This window comes from Aaosphaeria arxii (assembly GCF_010015735.1).
Source record: "Aaosphaeria arxii CBS 175.79 unplaced genomic scaffold BU24scaffold_5, whole genome shotgun sequence".
Taxonomy (NCBI): domain Eukaryota; kingdom Fungi; phylum Ascomycota; class Dothideomycetes; order Pleosporales; genus Aaosphaeria; species Aaosphaeria arxii.
The window spans coordinates 1,038,958-1,065,464 of NW_022983478.1; the positions used below are offsets into that span (position 1 = coordinate 1,038,958).

The 26,507-nt window shown below is 50.7% G+C and overlaps 12 protein-coding genes and 1 non-coding gene across 13 annotated transcripts; 7 read left to right on the forward strand and 6 right to left on the reverse strand.

Moving 5' to 3' along the window:
* Positions 1–238: 238 nt before the first annotated feature.
* BU24DRAFT_493097 (FAD/NAD(P)-binding domain-containing protein) lies at positions 239–1,737 on the forward strand. Its single transcript, XM_033533941.1, has 2 exons — positions 239–594; positions 653–1,737. The coding sequence occupies exons 1-2, from the start codon at positions 338–340 to the stop codon at positions 1,695–1,697; spliced, it is 1,302 nt and encodes a 433-aa protein (XP_033382841.1). The 5' UTR covers positions 239–337; the 3' UTR covers positions 1,698–1,737.
* A 631-nt stretch (positions 1,738–2,368) lies between these two features.
* Positions 2,369–2,472, forward strand: BU24DRAFT_t50. The gene has a single exon. It is a non-coding gene; the product is annotated as a tRNA-Cys (tRNA).
* Positions 2,473–2,674: 202 nt separating this feature from the next.
* On the reverse strand, positions 2,675–3,762 carry BU24DRAFT_423436 (uncharacterized protein). The gene is made up of 2 exons (XM_033528250.1): positions 3,207–3,762; positions 2,675–3,157 (listed from the first exon to the last, which is right to left on the reverse strand). The coding sequence occupies exons 1-2, from the start codon at positions 3,711–3,713 to the stop codon at positions 2,957–2,959; spliced, it is 708 nt and encodes a 235-aa protein (XP_033382842.1). The 5' UTR covers positions 3,714–3,762; the 3' UTR covers positions 2,675–2,956.
* A 760-nt stretch (positions 3,763–4,522) lies between these two features.
* On the reverse strand, positions 4,523–6,851 carry BU24DRAFT_451525 (DUF1446-domain-containing protein). Its single transcript, XM_033531114.1, has 2 exons — positions 5,989–6,851; positions 4,523–5,939 (listed from the first exon to the last, which is right to left on the reverse strand). The coding sequence occupies exons 1-2, from the start codon at positions 6,692–6,694 to the stop codon at positions 4,666–4,668; spliced, it is 1,980 nt and encodes a 659-aa protein (XP_033382843.1). The 5' UTR covers positions 6,695–6,851; the 3' UTR covers positions 4,523–4,665.
* Positions 6,852–6,862: 11 nt separating this feature from the next.
* Positions 6,863–8,151, forward strand: BU24DRAFT_215902 (3-alpha--hydroxysteroid dehydrogenase). Its single transcript, XM_033522002.1, has 2 exons — positions 6,863–7,806; positions 7,859–8,151. The coding sequence occupies exons 1-2, from the start codon at positions 7,250–7,252 to the stop codon at positions 8,049–8,051; spliced, it is 750 nt and encodes a 249-aa protein (XP_033382844.1). The 5' UTR covers positions 6,863–7,249; the 3' UTR covers positions 8,052–8,151.
* A 132-nt stretch (positions 8,152–8,283) lies between these two features.
* BU24DRAFT_493100 (NAD(P)-binding protein) lies at positions 8,284–9,810 on the reverse strand (the record flags this gene model as incomplete). Its single annotated transcript, XM_033533942.1, has 3 exons — positions 8,284–9,113; positions 9,290–9,666; positions 9,750–9,810. 3 exons carry the CDS (start codon positions 9,808–9,810, stop codon positions 8,676–8,678), a joined length of 876 nt encoding a protein of 291 aa, XP_033382845.1. The 3' UTR covers positions 8,284–8,675.
* Positions 9,811–11,411: 1,601 nt separating this feature from the next.
* Positions 11,412–14,183, reverse strand: BU24DRAFT_433836 (uncharacterized protein; the record flags this gene model as incomplete). Its single annotated transcript, XM_033530000.1, has 2 exons — positions 11,412–13,459; positions 14,150–14,183. The coding sequence occupies 2 exons, from the start codon at positions 14,181–14,183 to the stop codon at positions 11,412–11,414; spliced, it is 2,082 nt and encodes a 693-aa protein (XP_033382846.1).
* A 630-nt stretch (positions 14,184–14,813) lies between these two features.
* On the reverse strand, positions 14,814–16,297 carry BU24DRAFT_392613 (MFS general substrate transporter; the record flags this gene model as incomplete). Its single annotated transcript, XM_033525165.1, has 2 exons — positions 14,814–16,150; positions 16,216–16,297. 2 exons carry the CDS (start codon positions 16,295–16,297, stop codon positions 14,814–14,816), a joined length of 1,419 nt encoding a protein of 472 aa, XP_033382847.1.
* A 936-nt stretch (positions 16,298–17,233) lies between these two features.
* On the forward strand, positions 17,234–18,075 carry BU24DRAFT_481986 (Phosphoenolpyruvate/pyruvate domain-containing protein; the record flags this gene model as incomplete). Its single annotated transcript, XM_033533216.1, has 1 exon — positions 17,234–18,075. The coding sequence occupies one exon, from the start codon at positions 17,234–17,236 to the stop codon at positions 18,038–18,040; it is 807 nt and encodes a 268-aa protein (XP_033382848.1). The 3' UTR covers positions 18,041–18,075.
* A 691-nt stretch (positions 18,076–18,766) lies between these two features.
* Positions 18,767–19,286, reverse strand: BU24DRAFT_493103 (translation initiation inhibitor; the record flags this gene model as incomplete). The annotated part of the gene is made up of 3 exons (XM_033533943.1): positions 19,183–19,286; positions 19,051–19,124; positions 18,767–18,991 (listed from the first exon to the last, which is right to left on the reverse strand). The coding sequence occupies exons 1-3, from the start codon at positions 19,232–19,234 to the stop codon at positions 18,767–18,769; spliced, it is 351 nt and encodes a 116-aa protein (XP_033382849.1). The 5' UTR covers positions 19,235–19,286.
* Positions 19,287–19,614: 328 nt separating this feature from the next.
* On the forward strand, positions 19,615–21,470 carry BU24DRAFT_392617 (Clavaminate synthase-like protein). The gene is made up of 4 exons (XM_033525166.1): positions 19,615–20,203; positions 20,263–20,388; positions 20,448–21,039; positions 21,097–21,470. The coding sequence occupies exons 1-4, from the start codon at positions 19,958–19,960 to the stop codon at positions 21,339–21,341; spliced, it is 1,209 nt and encodes a 402-aa protein (XP_033382850.1). The 5' UTR covers positions 19,615–19,957; the 3' UTR covers positions 21,342–21,470.
* A 743-nt stretch (positions 21,471–22,213) lies between these two features.
* Positions 22,214–24,056, forward strand: BU24DRAFT_463295 (HET-domain-containing protein; the record flags this gene model as incomplete). Its single annotated transcript, XM_033532103.1, has 3 exons — positions 22,214–22,316; positions 22,366–23,132; positions 23,193–24,056. The coding sequence occupies 3 exons, from the start codon at positions 22,214–22,216 to the stop codon at positions 24,054–24,056; spliced, it is 1,734 nt and encodes a 577-aa protein (XP_033382851.1).
* A 1,173-nt stretch (positions 24,057–25,229) lies between these two features.
* BU24DRAFT_451532 (carbohydrate esterase family 16 protein) lies at positions 25,230–26,386 on the forward strand (the record flags this gene model as incomplete). Its single annotated transcript, XM_033531115.1, has 2 exons — positions 25,230–25,999; positions 26,057–26,386. 2 exons carry the CDS (start codon positions 25,230–25,232, stop codon positions 26,334–26,336), a joined length of 1,050 nt encoding a protein of 349 aa, XP_033382852.1. The 3' UTR covers positions 26,337–26,386.
* Between the last annotated feature and the right edge of the window lie 121 nt (positions 26,387–26,507).

A 26,507-nucleotide genomic window follows, 5' to 3' on the forward strand; every position in this document is an offset into this window, starting at 1 on the left:
TCAAGGAAGATAGACGGTGTACATAAACACTTCCGTACCCTTTCTAGACGAATGATGATAAGTCGGCAATTAAACAACATCAATTGGTAGATAAGACAATGTTCATACGGCCGGCAAGCCAATGTATAGGTGCCACCCCAAATCGCCATTGGGACTAAATGTTGCGTGACGCTTCAGCCTTGGCATGATGCCGTGTTCAGCAGCAAAATCAAGCCGTTATCGGATAACTACATCTCGAAAGACATATAAGTACTTCTATTTAATTTCTTTATTTGTTCTAATAATTGGTGAATTTTTCCCTCCCCATTCATCTTACGCGAGAACATCGGCCGTGACAATGGCATCGGACCAGAAGCTTCAAGTTGCTATTGTTGGTGCAGGAATCGCAGGTCTGACTGCTGCGATTGCGTTGAAGCATCATCCTCGTATCGAAGTTCACATCTACGAGCAGGCGACGGAACTCCGAGAGATCGGCGCATCCATTGCGCTGGGGCCGAATGGAATGAGAACATTGGATAGATTGGGAATCCATAATGCACTAGACGATGAGATCGCATTTCGAAACCGGAAGACGGGCTTCCCTCACATCTACAGGTGAGACCTTTTCGAGCTTTTGATCGTGTATCTGAATGGTGGGCTGATCAGATTTTAGACACTATAAGACAAATGAGATTGTATCCGTTGATGGGTACAAGGGCCAAGTGGAAGACCGCCACCAAACATCGCGATTCTATCGAGCCCATCTACAGCAAGCACTGTTAGAGCACATTGATCCTACGCAGCTGCACCTTGGAAAGACATTCGTATCGTCCGAGATCAATCAATCCAGCAAGAAACTGACGATCAAGTTCCTTGATGGTACGAGTGCCACAGCGGAAATATTGCTCGGCACCGATGGCATCAACTCGCCCGTCCGAAGATCCTACAAGCCAGACTCAGCTGCAAAGTGGACCGGATGGGTGACATTCCGCTCTGTGTTCCCAATCTCACACGTCGCACACATCCGCGATCTACCTGATGAAGCTAACCATTTCTGGGGCCATGATCGCACAGTCTTCCTTTCGAAACTCGGCAAAGATCTGTTCACGTTTGTCGGGAGCTACCAGAGCGATCCAAACGCCGAAGATGCGCCCTGGAAACAATCTACCTGGAACGCGGATGGCGATGTGGAGCTCCTTCGGGAGTACTACAAAGACTGGAGTCCTCTGATAAGGCAAATCGTTGATGCAGTCCCATACACCCGCATCTATCCCAATGCCTCAGGCCAAGGACTAGACTCATGGATTCTAGGGAATGGAAGGGTGACGTTAGCTGGTGATGCTGCACATGCACATGGAGGTGCTTTCGCAGCTGGTGGAAGTCTCGCAATCGACGACGCCTGGGCATTTGCATCGTCACTTTTACAAGCATTCCCTACAGATGCGACAAAACTCCCAAGTGACGAAGACATCTCGCGTGCGCTGAGAGTGTACAACAACACGCGCAAACCGCATACAGATCGAGTCTTAGAAACTGTGCACAAGGGCAACAATGCCAGAGTTGCTGCGATCGGAAAATCGGAAACAGATGAACAGTTGAGGGCTAGGTTCCAGAATCGGATCAATCCGACTTGGATACACGAACATGACGTGCAGGAAGCGTTCCGAAAGGCTGTCGAGAAAGAGAAACATACGCTAGGCGTACAACCACGACTGTAAACTTGAATACCGGCAAGGGGGTATATAATTCACAGAATCTACTATTTGAACATAGAAAACAGACAAAAGAAACTGATCCAATCCAAAACAGACTATGTAAGCTCAAGCTAATTGTTAATACTGTAGGAAAACAACACCTCATCATTTGCGTGTCCCTCGAGCAATTACAACTTGAATGCGGATTTAAAATGAGCCGATCGCATTGCTGCTCACGAAGCGTCTTCAGCACAAATGATTTCCATGTTCCAATAGGACTTGATCCAAGACTCATCTGGCGTGTAAGGGCAGATGCGTTTCCGATGTACATGGCTGTTCGTTCTAAGCCCATCAAGATGCCAAAGCCCACCAACCCTGTCCCCAAAGTATGAATATTAAGGCCTGAGCATTATTAGATATCGAACTGGAACAGATGCACACCTTGCAGTTCCAATAATCGGCTAATGTGCAATTATCATGTCAATTTTCACGATTTTTTCTCAGCTCCCCCACTTAGCGAGACTTGACCCACCGCCCAGTCCTAATCTAGCTCTCAATAAGACACCTAACACTTAACATCCACAATGTCGATTCCACGCAGGGAAAAGGTCACCGTTGCTCATTCAACTGCCTATCAATGACAATCTATATATCTGTTATACTCGACGAAGAAGCCTCATGTTGTACATTCGACAGGGCCGGTAGCTCAGGGGTAGAGCGGTAGACTGCAGTGCATCATCTATTACAGGCGATCAAACTCGCTTTCTATAGGTCACCGGTTCGACTCCGGTTCGGCCCTTTTGTTTTTTTTGCCCTCGTTGTCTTCTTGCCTTTGCAGGAAGAAAGGTGTGAGGCAAAACAGCGATTGTGGTGTTACGTGCAGTGGTGATGTCTGCGTTGTATGGGGCTCGGTTGGCGAGGACACCTTTTCTTTTTGCACACTGCTGTTGAGCGTATTCAATCACTTAAGCAAAGAGGGTGATCAAGATTCTTGATAGGTGATATTAATGAAATAACCCGTACTATCTTCGATACTTGGATTGCTGAGAAGTTGTCATGGTAAGATATCGTCAAGGAATACTGAAAAGTAAAAACATTTCTCATTGTGAACCCGTCTCTCAGCCTAATAAGGAAGCCGGAAATAGTCCTGGCCACCTACTGTTTTCACAGTATAAGTTGCGAAGACTTAATAAATATCTTTAATTTTTGATTTACTGCCCTTTGTAATGTCTCTGTAATCAATTAAATATCCTAATCCTCGGCATCGTACCCCTTGCTATGACCTAGCCCTCGAAGAGCAACTGTATGGTCTTGTTCTTCCTATCTGACCTTATACTCACGTCATTGCGGAGCAAAAAATCCCATCCCAAGAAATTTAGATCTTGAAAGTGGGAATTCCTTGGAGACATGCGCACGTTGTGATAGTGGCCAGCAAGCGTAACAAGAACTTGGTCATTCTCGTGAAGTCCAAGAGCTTGGTAAGCCTTGTATTTAATTAGCAGATGTATTGTTCAACAAAGATTAGTTACTTACTTGGGATGACAGGTATGTGTAGTATGCTCCGGTATTAACCATGAAAAACACCCATTTACATTGTCCCTCGAATCGTACAGTGCTGGCAACAACTGGTCGCCTTTTGGGGCCAAATAACATCCCTTGCAGTGTTTTTTGAGCTTCATCAGCTTCTTGTTTCGAGGCTGTAGCTAAGTAAGGTATCCCAAAGAGCTCAGAAAGATCGGTTCGCATATCTTTATCCTGTAAATCTGAGATGGAGACGTCAGAGAGTACTGACTCTGCGTCATCGCCATAATGAATATCTACCCAACGGCCCTTGGCTATATCTAATTGGATTAACGCCTCCTCGAATTGTCGTACTAGATTAGGTTGTGCCTCCAACCGCTTCTTGATTGTATCGTAGGAGTAGTGCGGTGGTTCTGCTTTTGTTGAGAAAGTTCGTAACGTGAATGGTCGTAGACGATTGGGCTGGCAAAGGTTTCTTCTCAGGAGGTTCGCACCCTGCAGGCTGATGCGCTTAGCCATGGTGTGCGTACTCGTATGCACACAGTCAGTGAAAGTAGTGTTTTATGACTACAGCAGGGCATTCGTGAGGTTTTATCACGAGGAGCTAAGACTGTTTACTGGCTCCAGCACGCTCTTACATAAGTTTGTTGTTGGGACAGAGAAATGCATGAGTCGTCGAATTCACTAGTCACGGCATTAATTTGCTCATAATGGATTTGTTGAGGGCATTGTTTTCTGCTACAGGCGGTTCTCGTTGGGACTGAGTACCTTCTAGTCGGGACTGAGGACCTTCTCGTCGGGACTGGCCTTCTCGGTAGGGCGGTGGTTCTTTGTTGTAGTAGGGAATCGATTGAGCTCCGGGGTCTAATTTAATAGGTCCAGGCTCCAATCCTACAGATTTATTACCTGCATTGTGGCGGTCGTCGTCTTGTTCCCGCTATTGGTCGATTGGTGAAAGATCTGGTACCGCGCGTCCTTGGCCAGATTCTTTAAGAACCGCCTCGAAATATTGTATTCTTTTACGGAGTTATCTTGCCACTGCTTTCGAATTCCCGCAACTTTGTTCATGTGAGCGGAAGCAAAGCCATCTAGACCGATGAAGACTTACCTTTTCCGACCATCACGAGAATCGAATTTTGTGGACGTAATCATGGTGACAGAGACGCAGCCATTTCACCTGTGGACGAGTTTCAGATGCAAGTGACATTCAGATTACGAGGCGGCAATTAAACTTAAAAAAATAACAGGGCTCATGAACACATATCTTGACTCGAGGGTGGATCTACCAAGCTATGATGATCTTTAGCATCGCGGGGCCCCGGATTCTCCAGGAAAAGGTTAAGCGACCAGTGCTGATTTGCAACACGGACCACACGAATTACATTGCTATCATGTTGGGAAACATAGTAAGGGAGCGTGCTATGTTTCACGTAGAAGTATTATCGAGTGAAAAAATGGCTACAGCAGACGCTCAGAACCGACCTCGTGACAGAAACTTATTAGGTATATCCACCCACTTCGCTCGTAGGTACTCGCAGACATTCTTCCCTAGTGTGTCGTATGTGCTTGTCGAGTTGAATCCACGATCAAGATGATCCCTGAGCAGGAAATGCACTGCTCTGATTCCAGGAATCTCAAAGCGCTCGATCTTGCCCCCTTTGTACTCCTCATCAAGCAGGTGTTTGATCTTGTCAATGGTAAGCAATGATCGCAGCCAGTCCCATTCATCATCGTGCCGGACGTAGAATCCAACATTGGCATCGGATGCCTTGTCACCAGATCGACCACCCACGACCCAACCTAGAGGACCGCGCGTAGTTGGGCCGTATTGTTTCAAATCTACGGGGTCCTTTGTTTCGTAGCTTAGCTGGTCGCGGGGATATTCTTTGAGTCCTAGCGATGGACGCACATCGATAGTCTTATTGTCTAACCATGGCAGCACGACACGATGTTGAACTTCAGACTGTGGGAGTAACGAGACGTAGTACTCATAGTACACTTTTCCCTCTGACTGGCGCTGATCGTTCCCTAGCGTCCAACCTGGGCAACCCTGGAGACCATTGTCCATGCACCAGCGGTTGAATCCAGGCACGTCTAGTGTGGATTTGTCCACCAACTTCTTGTTCTTCGTCTGAACGAAGATTCTCAAATCGCAGGTCGCAACGTCTTGGTTCCGTGGATTGTCCGGACAGTACCCATTCAGACTGAACTTGAAGCACGACAGTTCCTTAGCTGCGTCCCCAGCCGAGTATCGCACTTGCTTCTCGATCCACTCAGCCTTGGCTTCGAGATCGATGCCGCAAATGTAGACGTGGAACTCGGCTTGATAGCCTCCGAAAGCTGTCATTCCGACTTTCGTGGTGGTTGGAGGCGGAAGCCCCTTGACGCCAGTGACTCTCACACGGTTTTCACCCTCCTGCGTCATCACGACACCTTCGAGGTTTGCCGTCACGTCGGAGCCGAAGTACAGCGGTCCTTGGACCTCGTACAGGAGCTGCGAGGCGACGGTGCCGACTGAGACTTCGCCGCCAGTGTCAGGCTCTTTGTTGATCGCACAGCTACCGTCCGCATACAGCTCGGCGATTGGGAAACCAAGATTGGTGCAGCCGTCCATCAAGCTCTTGAAGCCGGAGAAGTAGCCGCCGCAGACGTACGCAGCACACTCGATGAGATGACCGCAGATGAGGCTGCCCGCGATCTGGTCGAAGTCTTTATCCCGGTTCCATCCGTGCCACCACATTCCAGCTGCTGTGAGTTAGTTCTGCCCGAAAACACTGGAGTATAGGATACTTACCTCCAACAGCGGGTGCAGCATCAGCAACGCGGCCACAGATCACAATGTCGGCACCATTGTTCAACGCCTCTGCGATGCCCGCGCCGCCTAGATAACACTGCGCGTAGATGGGCATGTAACCCCAGTCCTCGAGCGCCTCGCCCGTCATCAAACTCGTGAAAACCTCCCCTTGCTTGATGAGTCTATTCACCGTGTCCGTGACCTCATCCCCCACCACATACGCAACCTTCAAAGCGAACCCCTGCCTCCTGACCTCCTCTTCCACCGTCTTCGCCAGAAGCAACGTGTCTGACGCTCCGGCATTGACCGCGACTTTGATCCCCTTCCTGGCAATATCGGGAAGGGCAGGGGCGAGATTCTCCACAAACGTCGGATCGAAGAGGCCAGCCGGCTCACCCCCCGACAACCTCCCCTCCCGGCGCAGCTTCTCGTTGTCGACCTTCTGCGCGCCGTGCAGCGTCATGGTGCATTCGGACAGCCAGTCGCCGACAATGACGTCGACGTCGAGCTTTGCGAGGGAGCTGATGGCGCGCTGGCGGTCGGAGAAGCCGCCTGATGCGCCGGCGATGCGGACGGGTCGTCTACTACTACTGCTACTACTATTTGCACCGCCGGATGACTCCAGACGCCTGTTTGAAGAGCCATTGGAGATGCCGTTGGAGGTTCCATTGGCTGAGTTTGCGGTAACATTGGAGAGAAAAGACATTGTGTGGATTGGTAACGTCGACTGCGGATCCCTGGGTCACGGCGGGAGGCCATTTATGCTGGTTACCACGTCGCTCTCGTCCTCGCAGTCCCCCCGCCTACCCGCCGTAGCGGTATCTGCTGCATCATCCATGGAAGCAAATGCATCATGGGATGGGAGGGTGGAAGGTCGATACTCACCCACTCGAGGTCGCAGGAAGTGTAAAGCAACGCACCGCTAAGCTCCGCGATCGACCTATCAGAGCGGGGTTGTGCGAACATCAACCCCTCCGATGCATTCGGTAAACATCATCCACGGCGCCATTGTCCATCTGGCTTGCACTCGCACTTCGCGATTTCCTCTAGGCTCGGGATGTCGGATTCTCGGATGTTGTTCCGATGAGTGGGAAGTATGTACGAAAAGTACCTCGTATGGCTCAGGAATAAAGGCGATGGATTTCCAACTTGGGCGAAGGAACTCCAACCCATCTACTACCTTTGCTGTTCCACAAGATTTGACCTAAGGTCGCAACATTGACATATTGCACATCCTTTCGATCAATTGAAGCCACCCACAATGTCCCTCAAAGACAAAGTCATCGTCATCACAGGCGCAGCATCAGGCATGGGTCTCGAAACCGCGCGACTCCTCGCCAGCCGCGGCGCGAAGCTCTCCCTCGCCGACGTGCAGGAGCGCCCGCTCCGAGAAATCGAATCCGAGCTCTCGAAGTCAGGGGCGCAGGTCATGGCGCGGGTCGTCGACGTCAGCAAGCGCGGGGACGTGGAGTCGTGGATCGAGGAGACGGTGCGGGAGTGTGGGAAGCTGGATGGCGCGGCGAATCTGGCGGGCGTGATTGGGAGGCAGAATAACACGGCGAGGATTGAGGATATCGATGATGGGGATTGGGATTTCATTATGGGGGTTAATGCGAAGGGGTTGTTGCATTGTTTGAGGGCGCAGATTCCGAATATGAGGGATGGGGGGAGTATTGTGAATGCTGCGAGTATTCTGGGGCTTATTGGGTCAAAAAAGAGCATTGCGTATGTTGCGTCCAAGCATGCAGTTGTTGGAATGACGAGAGCGGCGGCAAAGGAGTGCGGTGAGAGGAATATCAGGGTGAATTGCTTCTGCCCGTAAGTTGCTCGACATCGAAGATCATGTGTTCAGGCTGATTTAGAATTACAGTGGCCCGATTGATACTCCAATGTTTAGGCAATCTGCAGAGATCAGAGGCACGAAGATGGATACGAGTTTCCTTGCCCTTGGAAGAGCAGCAGATCAAAAGGAGGTTCCGCCACTGATTGAATTCCTACTTTCAGATGCGGCGTCATTCATTACGGGGAATGCGATGCCAATAGATGGTGGATGGTACTGTTGATAGCGGTAGCATTCAAGTTTCTATATTATATCAACATCTCAGGATATGATCTAATTAGCGATGTACTCTCTTGTACTACTTGCCTGTAGTAGCCCAACATAAGCTCTATTCTTCATATCTCGCATGTTCATAATCTGCTGTAATGTCTTTACTGAATTTTCATTGATAAACTTGGCTTCCGTGTCTGCTCTAATTGTGAGAAACATCATATGCCATAGTCCATCCTTATCATCCAGAATCAATTGAGAACAGCATGCATTCCTAATTGCCGGTCCTGCCAACGCCTGATGTCTCACCTCCGATCCGATCCCAAATCTCCGACATCATTAATACAACGGAAAGGAAGTGCATTATCAATTTCCCCATTTCCTCATCCAATCTGTCGTCCACGTCTGATATCTTCCGGGAACAATACACGATGGCTCTTCTCATTCTGTATTACGCTTGCATTACAGCACTCATTCCCTTGTTAAATTCATCGCAGGCATCCGCGCTGACTACTCAGTATCCCAGACTCCAAGCCCAAGATAAGTCTTAATTCGTTAATTTCCGTACTGCACTGCTAGCGTGCCACGAAACCACAGATATAATTGCAATAAATAACCCATCCTCACAACCCAACGCTCAAAGCTTCGACCCCCTCTCCTGCTCCAACTTCTCCCTAATCGGCCCCAGCAACGCCCTCGTCATATCCTCCGCCTCCAGCTCCTTCCCCGTGCCCTCTCCCGTCGGCTCCGGGATCCCCCACTCAGGCAGCACCTTCGCGCCCGCCATATCCAACTGCAACAACGTACCGCACGGGAACTCCTTCTCCTGCAGCAGGCGCAGCATGTTGCTCGCTACGTCGTCCGGGCTCAGGGCCTTTGTCTCCGCGAACGAGAACTGGCTTTTCTTGTCCGAGGTGAAGAGGGGAGTGTTGACAAGGCCCGGGCAGATTCCCGTGACTTTGACGCCCGTGAGGGGTTCGGTGTCTTTGAGCGACTTCACGAAGCCGACGATGGCGTGCTTGGTCGCGCAGTACAGGGGCGCCGCGATGCTGCCTGCTATGCCGCCTATTGAGGACTGCGGTCGTGTTAGTGGGACGATGCGTTAAGGAAGCAAGCAACCCGATGAATTAGGTTGATAGACAAGTAATGTCAATATCAAAATCCCATCACGTGAATCCATCCCATTCCATCCAACAACCATACAACTAAAGATTGAAAGCTCAAAAAGAAAGAAGGAAATGGATGACTCACAATAATACAAACACTCGCCCTCTTCCCCCTCCCCAAACTCTTCTTAATCGCCATCCTCGTCAACTTAACCGGATGCTCGACGTTGACTGCACACTGCTTGTACCCTTGCTCTTCCGTATCCAGCCACCAGCTGGAGAACGGGGGTTCGAAGAGCCCCGCGCAGATGCCGTACGCGTCGGGCACGTCGCCCCATTTCGCCTCGCAGGCTGCGAACAGCGAGGCGAGGTCGGACCAGCGCGTGACATCGGACTGGACGAAGAGGACGGTGGAGGGGTGGGCGGTGAGGAGGGTGGTGAGGGCGGGGGTGGGGTGGAGGTCGGAGATGAGGAGGCGGGCGCCGAGGGAGTGGGATTGGTGGGCGAGGGAGAGGCCGATTCCTGGGGGAGGATGTGAGGTTGTGGTTGTGGAGGTTTTGAGAGGAGGATGTGTTGGGGATGGGGTTGGGTTGGGGGAGACCTACCTGATGCTCCACCTGTGATCAGGAGGATCTTCCCCTTGAGCGGTTGGTCGATTGAAGACATCTTGTTTCTTTGATCTTTACTTTTACTTAGCCTTTCAATTAAGCAGACAATACGAGAATATCCTATTTCCAAAATATAGGAATCCGCAATTGAACTTTATATGCACGACAATGATGGCTGTCCCTAAACGATAATAACGGGGCGAGTTGATTGTCGTCCCAGGGTGTCGGGTAAGGAGAACCGAGACTCTGGTTGGGCGACTACTGGGGGGATGGGGGGGTTACGGAACATAAAGAGCGGAGAGAGAGCGGGGAGGGGGGGACCTACATGGTTTTTATTTATTTGCTTCTTGTACGAGTGCGAGTTAGTTGCACGAATTGTTAATTCGAAGACCTTCCGATTCCAGACTAATTCATGATTGTCCTCGAGTCAACTATAGACTTTTACGAGGTCCGGAGAGATGAATGGGTTCGCTTATCTGTGTCGTTGCCGCATGGCATGAATTTAGGTCACTATGAATGTACGTACATCTACAAAGTGCATATTTAATGGATCGGGACTTGACCTCCCATTCTCCCCACAATTTTCCCATTCTTGTTGACCTCGTCAGGAAACATTGAACACATTTTCGGACAACTTTAGGAGTAACCAGTAACGTGTAAGGGTTTTTTTTGTTCCTACTTTACATTTCGCGTGAAGATGATGACGGCGGAGCTTGGATTGCTCCATAACGATCCATTCATTTCTCTCCTAGAAAAAAGGCATAACATACCCCAATGCCCCCGAGACATAGAGACACATGAACCATTCTAGCCCCGTGTCCCCGTCCGTTTCGTCTCGTTTCGTCTCATCTCACGCAACGACCAAACCAGCATCACAGAAGCGACACGCACACGACTCTGGACCCCCTTACTTCCCCAAACCGACACCACGAATAGTCAAAGGCTTGAATCAATCACACACGTAGAAGGAACCTCTTACAGTTCATCATTTCTCAAACTCATTAATTGACTCCATCCTCCCCATCCCTACGCTATAAAACCCCCCAAGATTCAAAGATCTCAAAAACATTGCGAGGCCAAAGGAATAGAATAGTAGTACAATATGCGTCGCTAGCTGCCTTAATGCGCCTGGGGGTGGGTTGGGTGATTATTTACATGTGAATTAATTGATGAACTTGTCTGGGTTAATTTCCAGAGGTTCGTGCGAAGGGTTGATGTCTTTGGTGTTGACGTTTGATGATGGGTGATGTGATGGTGGCGATTGTGGTAAGAACAATTCGCGATGCCTCTCCTCGTTCCGGTAGGGTTGATGTCGACGGGGTGTTGATCATCGTTGTTGGTGGATGAGGCGGGTTTTTATGTCCTGGATGGGGCGCTTTTGGGTTGCTGCTGCTGCTATATTGCGAGTCGGTGCACTTGATTGCGTGCGTTGATCGCGAGGCGATCGAGGGGAAATGAGCTGCCTGTGGAGCTCACTTCCAGTTCAGCTTGCTGGAATCGAGTCGGGAATGTAGTGTCTGCGCGATTGCACGATTCCGAAGTCGATCTCTCAGACGTGGATGCTGTCCCATGAAGGAAAGCTCTCGTCGCAGCTGTCTCAGTGTCTCGGTCGATGGATCCAAGGTTTGAAAGGATTAAAGAAGGTCCAAACCACCCTTCTCACACATCCAACCCCTCCAAGCAAGCCATGACAATCTTCCCCAACTTCCACCTCTCCCTCCTCTCGAACACCTTCTTCGCCCACTTCAGCGCCGCCTCCCTATCGCCGTCCGCCACACCCACAACCTGCATCGCGCCCGCCATGCCCCCGCGGACGAGCTGCCACGCAATCATAAACGCCTTGCACGCATACAGCGTCAGCCAGGGGGCCTCCCCCGCCGCATCGACCGTCTGATCGAGGTACCGCAGGAACCAGTCGACGTGCGGCTGGATCGACCCGCAGAGGTTGGATTCGCAGAGGAACTCGCACGACGGCGCGAGGTCGATGAGGTGGTGTAGGGCTGCATCGACGCTGGTGCCGACGAGCCCGCCCGTGTGCGACGGCGACCACATCTGCATTTCGATCATCGCGGCCTGCCAGGTGGTTTCGCAGAGCGCGGCGTGCGGGGACGAGTCGATGGCGTTGGGTTGGGATTGCGGCTGGGATTGGGCGCGCACGAGCGGGCTGAGCGCGAGGAGGGACTTGCGCAGCGGGTCGAGTCGCTCCATGCTGAGCATGCCGGTCATGGTGGACCAGCCGGAGATTTCGCGCGCGCTGGAGACGAGGAATTGGGTGATGTTGATGGTGCCGTAGGGGTCGAATGCGGGGATGGAGCTGAGGTTCGTGCTGTCGGATGCCAGGATTCGTCGGACGGCGTCGTGGTAGCGGATGGGAGGGCCGCTGTGTCGAGCGACCAATTGGCGATGCGCCCACTCGCCGGATGATGATGCGGTCCAGTAGGTTTCCGGGCAGGGGAGGTCCTGTTTTATTTCGAGGTGGGAGAGTGAGCGCGGGATGGAGAGGAATTGGTACCAGAGGGTGTCGATCTGGTGGACGGCGTAGAGGGTGCGTTTGTGCGATTCGGCCTGGACGAAGTGTCGCCACAATGAATCAAGATCTTCAGTCACAGTGGCATCGTTAGGGGGTGGGTTCATGAGCCCGATCGCGCGGGCCAGAGAGCATATCTTGGAATGGGTCTTCAGTCCATACGCCGAGTCCTTATCGCAGGAATACATCATGGCGAAAACTTGGAGAAGGATATACGTCTGCACCATGATAAGGCCGTGGGCGGTCTCGTCGACGTGGTCCTCTTCCGCAGCGATAAGGGCACGGGCTCGGTGGAAACATCGCAGGGAAAGGGCCGAACCCGAGCCTGCCTCGTCTCCAGCATCCGGGTCCTCTCCATACTGGTAGCCAAGACAGAGGATGCCGAGGAGCAGAGGTCTGGCAGCGCGAGATGCTTGAAATGTTGGTTGATGGAGGAAGGGGAGAAAGTTGGATGCATAGGTAAAAAACAGGTCGCACCCGCGGAGTTGTTGCAGACTGGATGGCATCCATTCATCTTGGATCTGTGATAGGCCGTCCAGGGACAGGAGGGGATCGGGACTCCACTGGTCGAAGTTGAAGTTGGCCAAGGTGTTGTCGTATGGTATTGACTGCACTGTCGCTGGACTAATGTGTGAATTTTCCTGTGGGCGGAGAAAGGATGCCAGGAGGAGGGAACTTGGATCCATCTCGACGGCATTGAAACGCTCATCGAACTGCGGCTGTGACTGTGGCTGCGACTGTGCCTGTGAGTGCGGCTGCGAAACCATGCTGTAATTATCAGCAGAAGAGGTTCGATTTAATTCATTCTCGTCTTCGGAATCGTGAGCCTGCGAATGTGAATCATGTCGCGTCGACTTTGGCGAGATGGACATGGAGGCTGAAGGAGTGGGTGATTTCTTCTCTTGTTGCGTTTGACAGCCCGCCCGGTCGCTGCCAGCAGCGGACGCCTGCGACTGCGACTGACGCTTCCTGGGTCGCTGGACTTCATTAGGATGCTTCCGCTTCAAGTGTCGAAGTCGCAAGTCAGGCCGCGAGAAGGTCGCATTGCAGATGTGGCAAGATAGCGAGGCATCGTCCTGGGAGGAAGAATGGACGGCAGCGTGTCGCTTCAGGTTCTCATGTCGTGTGAATCTACTCTGGCAGATGGGGCACTGGAATGGTTGGAAGGCCGCCTGTTTCTCTATGGGAGTGGTGGCTATTGCAGAGACGGACATTGTAGAGGAGGACACGCCCACTCAAGTAGGCAATGAAGGGATGGTTTAGGAAGTAGAGAGTTGCGCGAGAGATGGAAGAATTGGCATCATCGGGATTGGGCACGCGGAGACAAGACAGAAAGAGGAGACACTGGGGGGGGGTTATTGGTGCATGGAGGCGGCTCACACGCACACTTGTTAGTTACCCCAGATACGACAGACCTTCCGAAGGGTTGCCCCCCGCAAGTAAGTTGCACGTTATCAAGATAGTCGGCTTTTTGGATGGACAATGATTGGACGGATGGGAAGGTGTTATCTTCCTGTCGGATAGGGAACTGGATGCTGTTCGAGTTAGAGCCGATGGATTAGTATGGAGATGGCCTGAAGTAGTTGGCTAATAGTATGGAGATGGTGAGGAATAGTAAGGAATAGTCAAGGAATAGTCAAGGAATAGTGGATGGATGGGGAAGCATGACTGGTTCATGTCACTTTAGGCCAGAAGCCGGGCTGTCGGCGGTCGGGTGTGGGTTTAGGATATTCCGCACTTCGGCGATAGGTTTTCTCACATATTGACGTTGGTAAGAACAGGTATTAAAGGTGCAGGGAGAGCCTCAATTTGTCCTACAGAATGCACATGCATATCGTACCTTTAATAATGAGACTACCAATCTACTTACTACTGGCGATACTTAGAATGCCTACCAAGTACATGGTGACTGTGCTCTGTCGGCGATGGACGTTCTCACATATTCGCACACAGCGTCACATAGACGGCGTATAATTCATCATGGCAGTCCCCGTTCAAGCCGTTACCCGTTTACGTAACGAGTACATGCATCATTACCTGTAATTACTTATAACTAGCCTCCAGCACTTATTCAATTAAAATACTAGTTAAAAGGTACGAGGTAAGCAAATCCGGCTTACATCGGATCCATACTCGTATTGATATGGGGATAATATGGGGAAGTAAACGAATGAATAGATTATTGACTCTTTACAATAAGATAAGTAGGTAAGTATCTTCCCTCCATCAGTACGACTCGGTTCGAGTACAAAGAATGTAATGTGATAATAATAATAATGATAATGATAATGATGATGCGCAGCATAGCTAAGTCTATCATTGCTCCGATTCTACTCGACTATGTACAAACAACAATGCAAGCAACCGGCAGCTCTAGTAAATCAATCAAACAACGCACTGGAAATCTGATAGTACCGAGTGCTATTCCCCTCCTGACTGGCAGAGAGAGCCCGTCATATCTGAGTGAAAAACACATATTATATACCCGTGTCGTATTGGCCTTGATTGTATGAAATCATGTCGAAAGACACATTCTAGTACATCTCGTACCTCCAGCCGAGAGACACCATCTCCTCCGTGACGCCACCCTTGACGACCTTTGCGATCTGGTCAGGGTCGCCCGAAGCAAGACGCCTGTTCTCGCGGTTGACGAGCCACTTGTAGAAGGTGATGGTGAGGGCGAAGAGGACGGCACAGCCCATGAGCGTTCCGAACGCGGCGTAGAACTGAGGGGGAGCGAAGTACAGGTACGAAGCCCAGATGTTCGAGGTGCCACCGATGGCGTTGACGAGGGCGGAGGCGGCCGCGCGCTTCGAAACGGGACGGGCGAGATGCAAGTTGATGGTCTTGTAGAGTACGAGCTGGGGTCCGACGGATGCGAAGGGGAGGATCATCATGGAGAAGTAGCGGGCTCCGACGTTGAGAGTCGCCATGGGGATGATGTACATGCCGCATGCCGTGGCGATGCAGCCAATGATGATCGGGTAGGCGGTGTTCTTGCGGTCAGAGTACCACATGAGAACCCAGTAGACCATACCGGCAAGGACGTAAGGGGGTGCGGTGAGGAGAAGACTGGTGGTTCCGCTGTATCCGAGGGAGGCAACGAGCGTGGGGAAGTAGTTGGCGATAGAACCCTGCGCCTGGGAGAGCAAGTTGCAGAAGATCAGAATCAAGAGCTTGGGGTCGGACAGAGCCTTGGAGAATCCCTTCCAGGTGCCCTCGTTCTCAGTTCCCTCTGCCGCACCAGCCTCGGACTCGATGCGCCACACGGCGAGCTCACGCTGGACGGGGGTGAGGATCTTGGAGTTATGAGGGAACTCGGGCATCAAGAACGCGCAGATACTTCCAATGCCGACGGTGGCGCATCCCTCGATGATGAAGAGCCATTGCCATGCGCGGATGCCGTGCGTCCCATCCAAATGGAAGATGCCAGCTGCGAACAAGCCACCGAAGGCATTACCGAACTGCTGCGCGATGTAGAGAGCGGCGATACGCTTGCCAAGTTCGCCCTTGGTGTACCAGGCACTGAGGTAGTAGATGGCACCGGGGAAGAAGACAGCCTCAGCGACACCGAGAATGGCACGCACAGCCAGCAGCTGACCGTATGTCTTGACGGCGGCAGTGGAAGCTGAGATGGTTCCCCAGATGATGACGGCGCAGCAAATGTACATTCCAGGACGAGAGATCCTTGAGATGATGAGGTTGGAGGGAATCTGGAAGGGCAAGTATCCAACGAAGAGAATCGAGATGGCAGTGGCGAATTGCTGAGTGGTCATGTTCAGATCGTGCATGATGCCCTGCAACTTCGCAGCAGCCAAGTTCTGACGGTCGATGTAGTTCAAGATGTAAAGGATACCGATAATGGGCAAGACTGCGCAAAGGGAATAAAATGTTAGCATAAGACGAAATCGACCATGTTACAATGGCAATACATACTGATCATGTCGATCTTGCGAACCAGCTTCTTGTTCAGCTGCTGGATCTCCTCCTGACTGAGATTTCGGAGGCTGTCCGGCATTCTGTCGTCCCGCACAACGACCTCGCCGTTGATGTCAGTGTTGGTTTTATTCAACTCGACATCGGTCGAAGGCATCTGCTTGAGGTCGTGATCCATGGCAGTGTCGGGGTGCCGTGGCCGTTCTGATGAGTTGAAATTTTCCAAAGACGAGAAGGCTCTTTTTGACTGTTTCGCAGCACCGATGAGGACTCGAGCAACACTGGATGTCAACTGATCGACTTCTTGCTACAACTTCGAGTCCTTTTTGTGCTCTTCTGAGCACTGTTCAGCACCATCCCCAGCTCGATGCCGAGATAAGGACTGGGAGGAGCGCTCCAGCGATATCAGCGTGCCCCAGCTTAGCGGTTAGCCTAGCCTAGTCGCTTATCTCTAGAATCTGGGGTATTGGGATTATTCACATGAATAGCCCGAGTCGTGTGGCTTGTCTCGACTTTCTGGCGCCGAATCAGCGTCGGTCGAAATCAAAGCCTCGAGAGAGCTCCTCCCTGTGGGTCGGCACTAACTCCGCACTTATTCCAGGGTCCACCTCGTTACGAAACAACAACTAGGACTAGACTGCTATGTGAATACTAACCGACTACTATGGTACTCATCCACCCAGAAGGGAAAAGGGTTAATGCGTCACATTGCATTGCATACCCATACCATTGCATGCCAGATTGACGGTGCTCCTCATTGTCATTGCCATGTGTGAGCACGCAATGAAGAAACTATGCTCCACGATAGCTTTCTCCGCCATCGGCCGTATGGCTACTTGAGTGCCTCATCTGGCACTTTTATCCCAATCTTTCTTATCTCCAGTTCCAGCTCCAGTTCCAACCTCATTTACCTCACCGTACTTTCCAAGCCAAAGTCCCCTTAAACTCGAATCATCAATTTGAGCTTCGATCAACACCAGGTCAAACCCACGCCCTCCCCATTTTATCTTTATCCACAATGTCCAAGTCATACACCACCGCACAAACGACAGAGGTGTCCAACCCTCGCCTCCGTCTGCTCAATAAGCTCCGGGCAAATGAGTACCCCTTGATGACCTTCGTTGCCATCCCATCCGTCAGGCAAGCCCAGATCGTCGCCCTGACCGGCCTCGACGGCATCATCATCGACTGCGAGCATGGCCACATCGGCGACGACGCAATGCACAACTCTGTAGCCGCCATCTCTGCCTTGGGCGTCTCCCCCATCATCCGCATTCGCGGCCCAGCACACGACATCCTCAAGCGCGCGCTCGACACCGGCGCCCACGGCGTCATGGTCCCTCAGATCAACACCGCCGAGGAGGCCGAGCAGGTCGTCGCGAGCTCCAAGTTCCCACCCCAGGGTGTCCGCGGCCAGGGATCTGCCTTCCCTGCCATCGGCCACGGTCTCACACCCCCCGAGTACATGAAGTCCGCCAACGAGACCATCATCACCATGGTGCAGATCGAGACCCGCGCCGGTGTCGAGAACGTCGATGCAATCGCTGCCGTCCCCGGTGTCGACCTCGTCTTCATCGGCCCCAACGATCTCGCCCAGGCTCTCTTGGGATACGTCCCTGCGAGGGGCGATGAGCCCGAGTTCGTGGCTGCCATCGACAAGATCGAGAAGGCTGCCAGGAAGCACGGAAAGTGGTTCGGAAGGATGGTGAACAACGGCTCCGCGGCCAAGGCTGAGAGGTCGAAATACGACACCGTTGCCATCACTGGCGACACCAAGGCCATTCAGAACTGGTACATCTCTGAGTTCGAGATCGCCAGGTCATAGAGTGCGTGTTGTGCTTTTAACGTCACGGTCATGATTTAGGATATTAGATATATAGACTTCTCTTCGATTCCAAAAATAATATTCGATTCTTCAAGATTCAAACTTGCCTCGTTCGTTCATTGTTGTTGTGACTGTTACCTCCTTTTTTTAAGTGCTAGTATGTCAGTGCATAGGTCCTAACTTTGTTAATCTCACCAATGTGCATGCTTGATCCTAGAAAATATAGTATATTTGCTCGCATTGAAGTAGAGTACTGATCAGTTTAATACTTACCTTGATTGTCATTCTTATTGTTTTTCGGTTGCTTAACTTCAAGGTTTTTCAATCATTGATATGTCACTAACTCACTATCTGAGCACAATCTTACAACGAACAATTAAATTCGATGTCTTCCACTAAGTGAACTGCCATAACAAAAGTCCTGGATATATGCAGGCAAGTCCAAAATACAGCAAAAATATAGTCAAGTTCAAAATCGTTGGTTTGTGTAAATGGTTCATTGATATCTCTAAAGGTTTTTCTTTCATGTAAACATTTCTAAAGCGTACCGCGCCTCGCGGAACAGTGCCCAATCATTCCTATCATAAAATGACCCTTTTCCCAACCATAGCCATGCAGGTAACTATTGCAATGGCAAAAGTAACTCAATCAATCCTATGAGCAACAATATAAACTTTGCGCCAGTTTTATTTCCCCATCCACCCCCTTAGTTCACGGAGCGATCGCTTAAACCTGAGCAATGCACTCAATCTCGATGACGGTTCCCTCACCGGGAGCGACGGCCTGGAGGCACGATCGGGAAGGCATGGGCTGGGGGAGGAAGTCGATGTAGACCTCGTTCATGGCGGCGAAGTCCTTCATGTCGGCGAGGTAGACGTTGTACTTGACGACCTGCTCGAGGGAGGAGCCGGAGAGCTCGAGGACCTCCTTGAGGTTCTGGAGGACCTTGCGCTGGGGTTTGTGTTAGAATTTGTGTTTGTTAATTCGTCTTGCGTGTGAAGGGTACGTACGGTGGCCTGCTTGATCTCCCCAGTTGCGGTTTGTCCGGCGCAGAAGACGAGTCCGGGGACCTTGACTGCGGGGCCTATTGAGTTTGTTAGCATGGTGGTTTTCTGAAAGTGTTGGTGTTTCTTTGCACGTACAGTTGTGAGGCTTGGGGGGGAACTTCTCGCTAGAGATGAGTTGACGAGACATTGTTGCGGAAGGTTTGTGGGTGTTTTGTTGAAGTTGTGTAGAAAGAGTGTTCAATGTGTTCAAGGAGGAAATGTGCTGGATGTGGAAAACAACGAAAGGGCCGAGGTCATCTTTCTTATCTCTCCAGTTCCGTCGCCGGAACTGCTACGTCAATGATTATCGGAATCTAAAAATTTCAAAAAATCCATTGTCCCAAGGTGGATGTGGTGGGTATGGTGAGCTCCATTGGACATAGAGCTCCAGGGTCCTGGTGGGCAACTCAGGTACCCACTTTGGTAGGGAGGAGCTCCTCCCACGCTAAAACTCAAGCCACTCCGCCATCCTGCAGCTCCTCCGATATTGTCTGCTCCTCCGATTGTTATCGTTTTGCCACGGAGGACGCAACCTGCATAATGGCCAAGATAACGATATGGAGCCGATTGAGATCGATCGGCTGCTCAGGGGATACGCGGGGGCACGCGAGAGTGTTGACGACGCGCCAGAGCAACGAGGACCCCCGGACATTGGGGTAACGGAGACATGCCATGGTCGAACCATCACGCGGCGGAGCTCGACTCTCAGAGGCGTTGTAGATGTCTCTGTCTCCTACATGTAAAGTCTTATAACAACTCGGAATCTGTGCTATCAGATCTTCTTCACTTCTCCATTCATAACTACAACCACATTCACATATCTTCACTATACCCTATACATACATTTTAGACATTGAATAAACACATCACCATGGCACCAGCCGCCCCATTCAACCCTCCTGCTGCGGACCTTCCTGGCAAGCCCTTCGTGCCAGAATGGATCCCCCCGCCGGTCACCAAGGAGACTCACAACTTTGCACAGCTCAAGTCCATTGATCTGTCTTTGTTGGATTCGGAAGATCCTGCAGTTGTCGAGAATCTTGTTCAGACTGTTAAGCAAGCCATCCGTGATGATGGTTTCCTCTTCCTCGAGAACTACGGCATTAGCCTCGAGCAGGTAAGCAGACTGCGTTTACATTGAAAGGGACATTGAACTGATGATTTCTTCTGTAATAGTTGCACAGACAGTTCGCCATTGCACAATATCTTTACCACAACATCAGTGAAGAGGACAAGGAGCGTCTTCTTTTCAGCCCAGAGACTGGTGTGTGGTCTGGTTACAAGCACCCTTACGGTTTCAAGGTAAGCATACAATGTGGACTTCATAACAGAGAGCAAGGCTAACATTGGTTCCTTTACAGCGCCACCGTGGCCCACCTGATGGCATTGAGCAGTTTAACTGGTACAAGCCTGACTGGCAAGACGTTGAGAACCGTGTCCCCAAGTGCCTCCAGCCTTTCATGGATGAGATTGAGGAGTTCTGCAACTACCTCACAAAGTCCGTCAACCGCCGCCTCCTCACTCTCTTCTCTCGCGTTCTCGAGTTGCCCGATGACTACCTCTGGGACAACGTCCAGTCCCACGGAAGCCCTACCGGCGAGGGCTACTTCCGCCACGCCCTTTTCCGACCCGTACAAAAATCCACCGAGGAGGCATCAAAGGGTCTCCGCATGCACGGCCACACTGACTTCGGTCTGACCACCCAGTTGTTCTCCGTGCCCATCTCGTGTCTCCAGATCTGGGGCCGCGACGAGCAGTGGTACTACGTCCCCTACAAGCCCGGTGCACTTGTCATCAACATCGGTGATACTTTGGAGATTGTTTCCGGTGGCCACTTCAAGGCTACCCGTCACCGAGTCTTCAAGCCTCCTGTCGACCAATTGCACCAGGAGCGTCTTTCCTTGGTTTTGTTCAACAGCTCCGTTGGTGACATGCCCATGTCGCCCGCTTATGGTAAGTCTTATCCCAACAAGACGCACAAGCCGGAATATAGCTAACACGAATTCTTAGATTCCCCATTGATCAAGCGCGAGGGCTGCGTCGAGGAGCAGGGCATCTACAAGGAGTTCAAGAAGCGCACATCCACCGGCGCAAAGGCGCCCACCAACCGCGAGTGGCGCGAGATCCAGATCGCCACCGCGACCGACCCTACTGATACCGAGCACAACCGCGTCGGTGTCCACCAGACCATCATCGACGGAAAGTTGATGCACACGAGAGAGTACATGGGAATGAAGGTTGTTCTCCCCGTCTAAGGGTTGAGCGAGACGAACCCTTTGGTGGTGGTGGTGATGATGATGATGACGATCAGAAGAACGCCCTTGCTATAGTAGGAGCATGTGCATAGTCTATATGAAGATACCGCTATATATCATGAATTGGAGTTTTGTTTACGACTATAAACTGGAAATCTTTCCTCATGCCTTGAGATTTCCACTGCGGTATTGATCAACTAGAGCATATGAGGCTACGTCAGCGCTATTCCGAAAGCTCCCATCCCCGCCATTCCGAGCTTCAGACATCTTCTCAAGTATTAATTACTGATGTCGTATAGGAAATACTAAGAGACGTGGATCGTATTATAACTTTACAAGGATGGAGCTGAAGCGCCTCACGTGATTGACTGTGACACAATGACTAGCTCGACTTCTTTCGATGTTGCATGATCAGTATACTCAAAGTAAGTAGAGAATAGATTAAAGTATTAATCTTTATTTCATTGATCTCAGTGACCAGCCAGCATGTATGAATTCTCAATTGATCCATGCCATACCACGTGTTTCAGGCATCAATAGCGATAACGAATCCTTCGAATTTACCAAGCTGAGTGTGGCGTGGACACGACGATCACGACTCTGGGTGGACACAGCTCCATATCTCCTGGTCACTTATATTTACTATTCTACAAACCTCGAATATGTCTACAAATCCGATATGCGATGATTGCCAGGATCTTGTTGACTGGCTGTGCACCAAGGCTGATAAGTCGTCCGACAGCTACCGGTGGTTGGACTCCCCGAAGGAAGGCGTCGAGATTAACTTATCAGCCTTGACTTGCGACCTCTGTGAAATAATGAGGCGATTAGCATGGTGGTCATGGAGGGACATTATGATGATATCATTCACTATGAAGTCCACCTGGGATAATCGGATAGCGGTGCTCGTGGTGCAGGCATTCTATAGTCCTGGCCATACATCGAGGTGCCACATCGATATATGGGTTGACCCAGGTGCGTATTCGTTGTAACATATATGACAGGAATTACTGAATACAAACAGCCAAAGGAGATGATGATTGGACACGTATTTCATCGAAAGAGCCTATAGATCGCCTTGGTGGAGCAGAAACTATGAATTGCATTGAAAGTTGGCTGGACCGTTGCCTCTCGAAGCACGAGACCTGTCGCAAGTCATTGACTGGAACACTCATTGACGAGAAGTCGGATACCATTCCAGCCAAGCGAATTCTTGATATAGGCAACTCGCCCAACGATCGTGTCCGCGTCATAGAGACAAATGACATCGCATCGCCATATTGTGCGCTCTCGCATTGCTGGGGTCCTCCGGAAAAGAAGCCCATGTGTCTTGATAGTGCCAGTAAGACACGTTTGTCGGCCGGTATATACGACCATGAATTACCCAAAACCTTTCGGGAAGCAATTTCAATCACACGAGCATTAGGCACCAGATACCTTTGGATAGATTGTCTATGCATCATCCAAGACAGTGCGGAGGATTGGGCAGAGGAGTCGCAACGCATGGGCCTTATTTACGAAAGATCGCTGTTCCGCATCGCCGCATGTGGGGCTCGCGATTCGACTGAAGGATGCTTCCTTGACATGTCCAACATTGGCAAACGAGTCTTAGTTGACGAGGAGAAGGCTGATGTGCTAGAGAAGTTCCCTCTCCCGGAAAAGGTTCGACCCAATACAGTTACAGCGTCACCAAAAGGCGAACCGTCACGATTTGTCTACTTTCGTGGCCAACCCGAACAAAGGGTGGATCATGACGGCCCGGACGATTCCGCTCTTGGTGGACGAGCATGGGTTCGTAGAACTACCCAAACAGACACTCATGATCCATGCATAAAACTTATAGATCTCTAGGCATTTCAAGAGTCACTTCTTTCACGGCGCACTGTTAATTGCCTAGTCAATAACCTCACCTGGGAATGTAAAGAGCAAACGCTAGACCAGCGTGATTGTGACTCAGGACAGAACTATATAGCGGTGGACTATTCTACGTGGGAGTGCAGCATTGAGAGATATACCAGATGCGAACTCACTTACGAAAGCGACCGTCTAATTGCGCTCTCGGGCTATGTCAATGAGCTCTCTAAAACCCGTCAGGATAGCTATGAGTTGGGACTATGGACTGCTGGCTTGCCCATGCAATTGTTATGGCGGATATCGCATCACGAGATGGGGATGAAAGGCATAGAGAATCTTCCGTCATGGACATGGGCAAGACTTCCAGGAAGTAAATCATTCCCACATCTCAAACTAAGGCCTCCGACAGATGTCAAAAAGGCGCGATTGACCATGCAATTTATCAGAATAATTGACGCGACGAAGCTCACGCTTCACGGAAGAACGAATAGGTGCTTCATTTCCGACATCAATCTTCTAGAAGACGAAATATATTATTCCGCAACTTACGGTCGCCCGGAATCCATGTTTATCGCGGGCAATGCATCTATCTACCCAATGCGTTTCCTTTGGGCCAATGAGTCAAAATCTCGCCTGATAGGGGCCGTCCAGCTGGATGAGGACAGTGGCCTTGACGAATTGTGCTTCGCTCCGGTTCAAGCTTCGAGGCGAAATATTACAGATAGTTTACATCCGGAATATGAAGAGTTTATTCTTAGCCCTGGGCATGGACCAGCTAAATTCCAGCTTACTATTACACCACCAGAAGGATCCTCGCAAGCCAAACGAAATGAAGACGGTTTAACAGATTGGGTAGGTTAATCTTCGATGTGTAGGAACTTTAGTAATGACCGTCGTTTTAATAGCAAATGATTCAAAAGTACGCCAAACATTCCGAGTATTACTGGGCTCTCCTACTACAACCGGTACCGGACAGGGAGCAAACATTTCGTCGCGTAGGAATGGGAATTATATGGCGCTCACAATGGAACGAGGAGTTGGTACCCGCCCGGGAATTTTACCTAGTATGAACCGTCCACAGTCTGTACAGTTCTGGCGTTGTGTCACTGTATCGACCACCGTCGAAAACGCCGTGAATGATAGTCACGCTCCTAGTTGATGCACCTCTCGAGTGGTAGGAGTGGCTGTATAGTGGCCGGCATATTGTTTGGGTGTTGCAGCAGGGACGAGCAACGGCGAGTATTCACATGATATGGATACAAGGACTGAAGGTGTCGCAAGCTCCAGACTCGTCATGAGAGAGGCTTACATGTCGTTAAAGAGAAATCTCCTGACAATAGCATGAGTCGGGGCTGCTTGTTATTTGACTCTACATCTCGTACTCATGGCATTGAAACCGAGGATTGCATTTGCGTATGCACAACATTGCGCAAACCCTGGAGGTGGCGTTGCGTCCTCGTGGTATACCTGCACTTGAATGGGCAAATTCCATTCCAGAAAATGCATGCTTGCTATTGCAAGCTAGATATAAGCATTCCCCAGACTTCCATGCAGCAAAAGAGATTTTTGTTCTCTTCTTTTAGTCGGGTCTGGCCTGTGCTTGGTTCCCCATTTGACCGCGCATGATGCATTCGCCCGGGTAAAGTGCTCTGCGACAACAACCCTATGCCAAATCACATCTGGGGTCAACCCGAAAGGGAACGGAAAAGCCTCAGCCGCCTAACCAAGTCTCAAGATATGCAACATGACTTCTTGCTCTGACACCAAATACTCAAAACAATGTCGGCCTGTTGAAGCCGACTTTGTGACTTCAATTGTCTCTATTGTATAACGATGTTGGCTAGCATGTTGTAGTTTTTTCTTTTAAGGCTACTTTACCCCGTTGAAATAATTGAATGGTATTCTAGCCCATTTGTAATTCCTAATCGCTTTGTCGATGAATTCATTCTTCACGTTGTATTAATAGTATAGCACTTCATTATGCTGGCATTTTGGAGCCGTTCGTTCTTTACTTTCTGCTTTTTCGCTGGAACCATGGCGCAATCGGCGTCACAATGGAGGGGCTGGGATGAAATAGACAACATCTTCGTCTTTGGCGACTCTTACACAGCAACCGGCTTCGAACCAAATGGAACACAACCAAACCCATCGAACGCGTTTGGAAACCCAGCATTTCCTGGCCGTACTTTTTCAAACGGACGAAACTGGATCGATTTCCTCACACTAAACTACAACGACTCCTACGTGTCGACCTACAACTTTGCCAGGGGCGGCGCCAGCATCGACAGCTTCGGCTCAGAGAGCATATTCCGGCCATTCGACCACCAGGTAGATCGATTCTTCCTCCCCTTCTACGCCGAGAACAACGTGAACCTGACGACCTGGCGCCCCGACAACACGCTCTTCGCCACCTTCTTCGGCATAAACGACGTCAACTTCTTCTACAAAATGGACAACCGCACAGAGTACGCCGCCCTCATCTCGGACACCTACACCAAATACATGGAGAAATTGTACCGGGCGGGCGCGCGCAACTTCCTCATCATGAATGTTCCCCCAATCCACCGCGCGCCTTTCACAGTCGCGGAGGGCGATCGCAACGTCGCGCGGAACAAGGAGTCCGTGGAAGATTTTAATGGCCGCATCATGGACATGGCAAGCGGGATGATCCAGAAACACGAAGACATTGCCGTCTATCTGCTCGACACGTACTCTCTATACAACGAGGTGTTAGATGATCCCCAGAGTAGGACAGAGACTACGGGGTACAGAAACACCACCGGATCCTGCCCTGCTTACTCCAAGTACGTTCGGCGCAATTTTCCCACTATGTAGATTGGAGCACTGATTATTGATAACAGGCGAACGTACAATGAGGATGAGAACAGCGATGATTGCGGTCGCCCGCAGAGGGAGTTTTTCTGGCTTGACGCACTGCATCCGACGCCGCCGATCCATAGGGCGATGGCTGCTGAGATCGCGGCACAGCTCCGTGGTAACGAGGTGTTGACGGCTGATCGATCTTCCTCAAGGCCTTCCCGTAATGGTTCATCGAGTAGGTTTTCGGTTATTTCGATGTCGACGTGGATGTGCTTTGCGGTGGGGCACTTGGCAGTATTGTGGATGGGAAGTGTGATCTGAAGTGGTGGGTGGATATAAAAGTTCATAGGGAAAGTGACGCTACAGGACTGAAGGACGGGCGTTTGATATGGGGCTATAAAATGGTAACCACGATATCTACTTTCAAAATCACTGGGAAGAGGCGCGTCAAACAAAATCCTGGATCGCGCCTCAAAAGCGAAGCAACAGTAT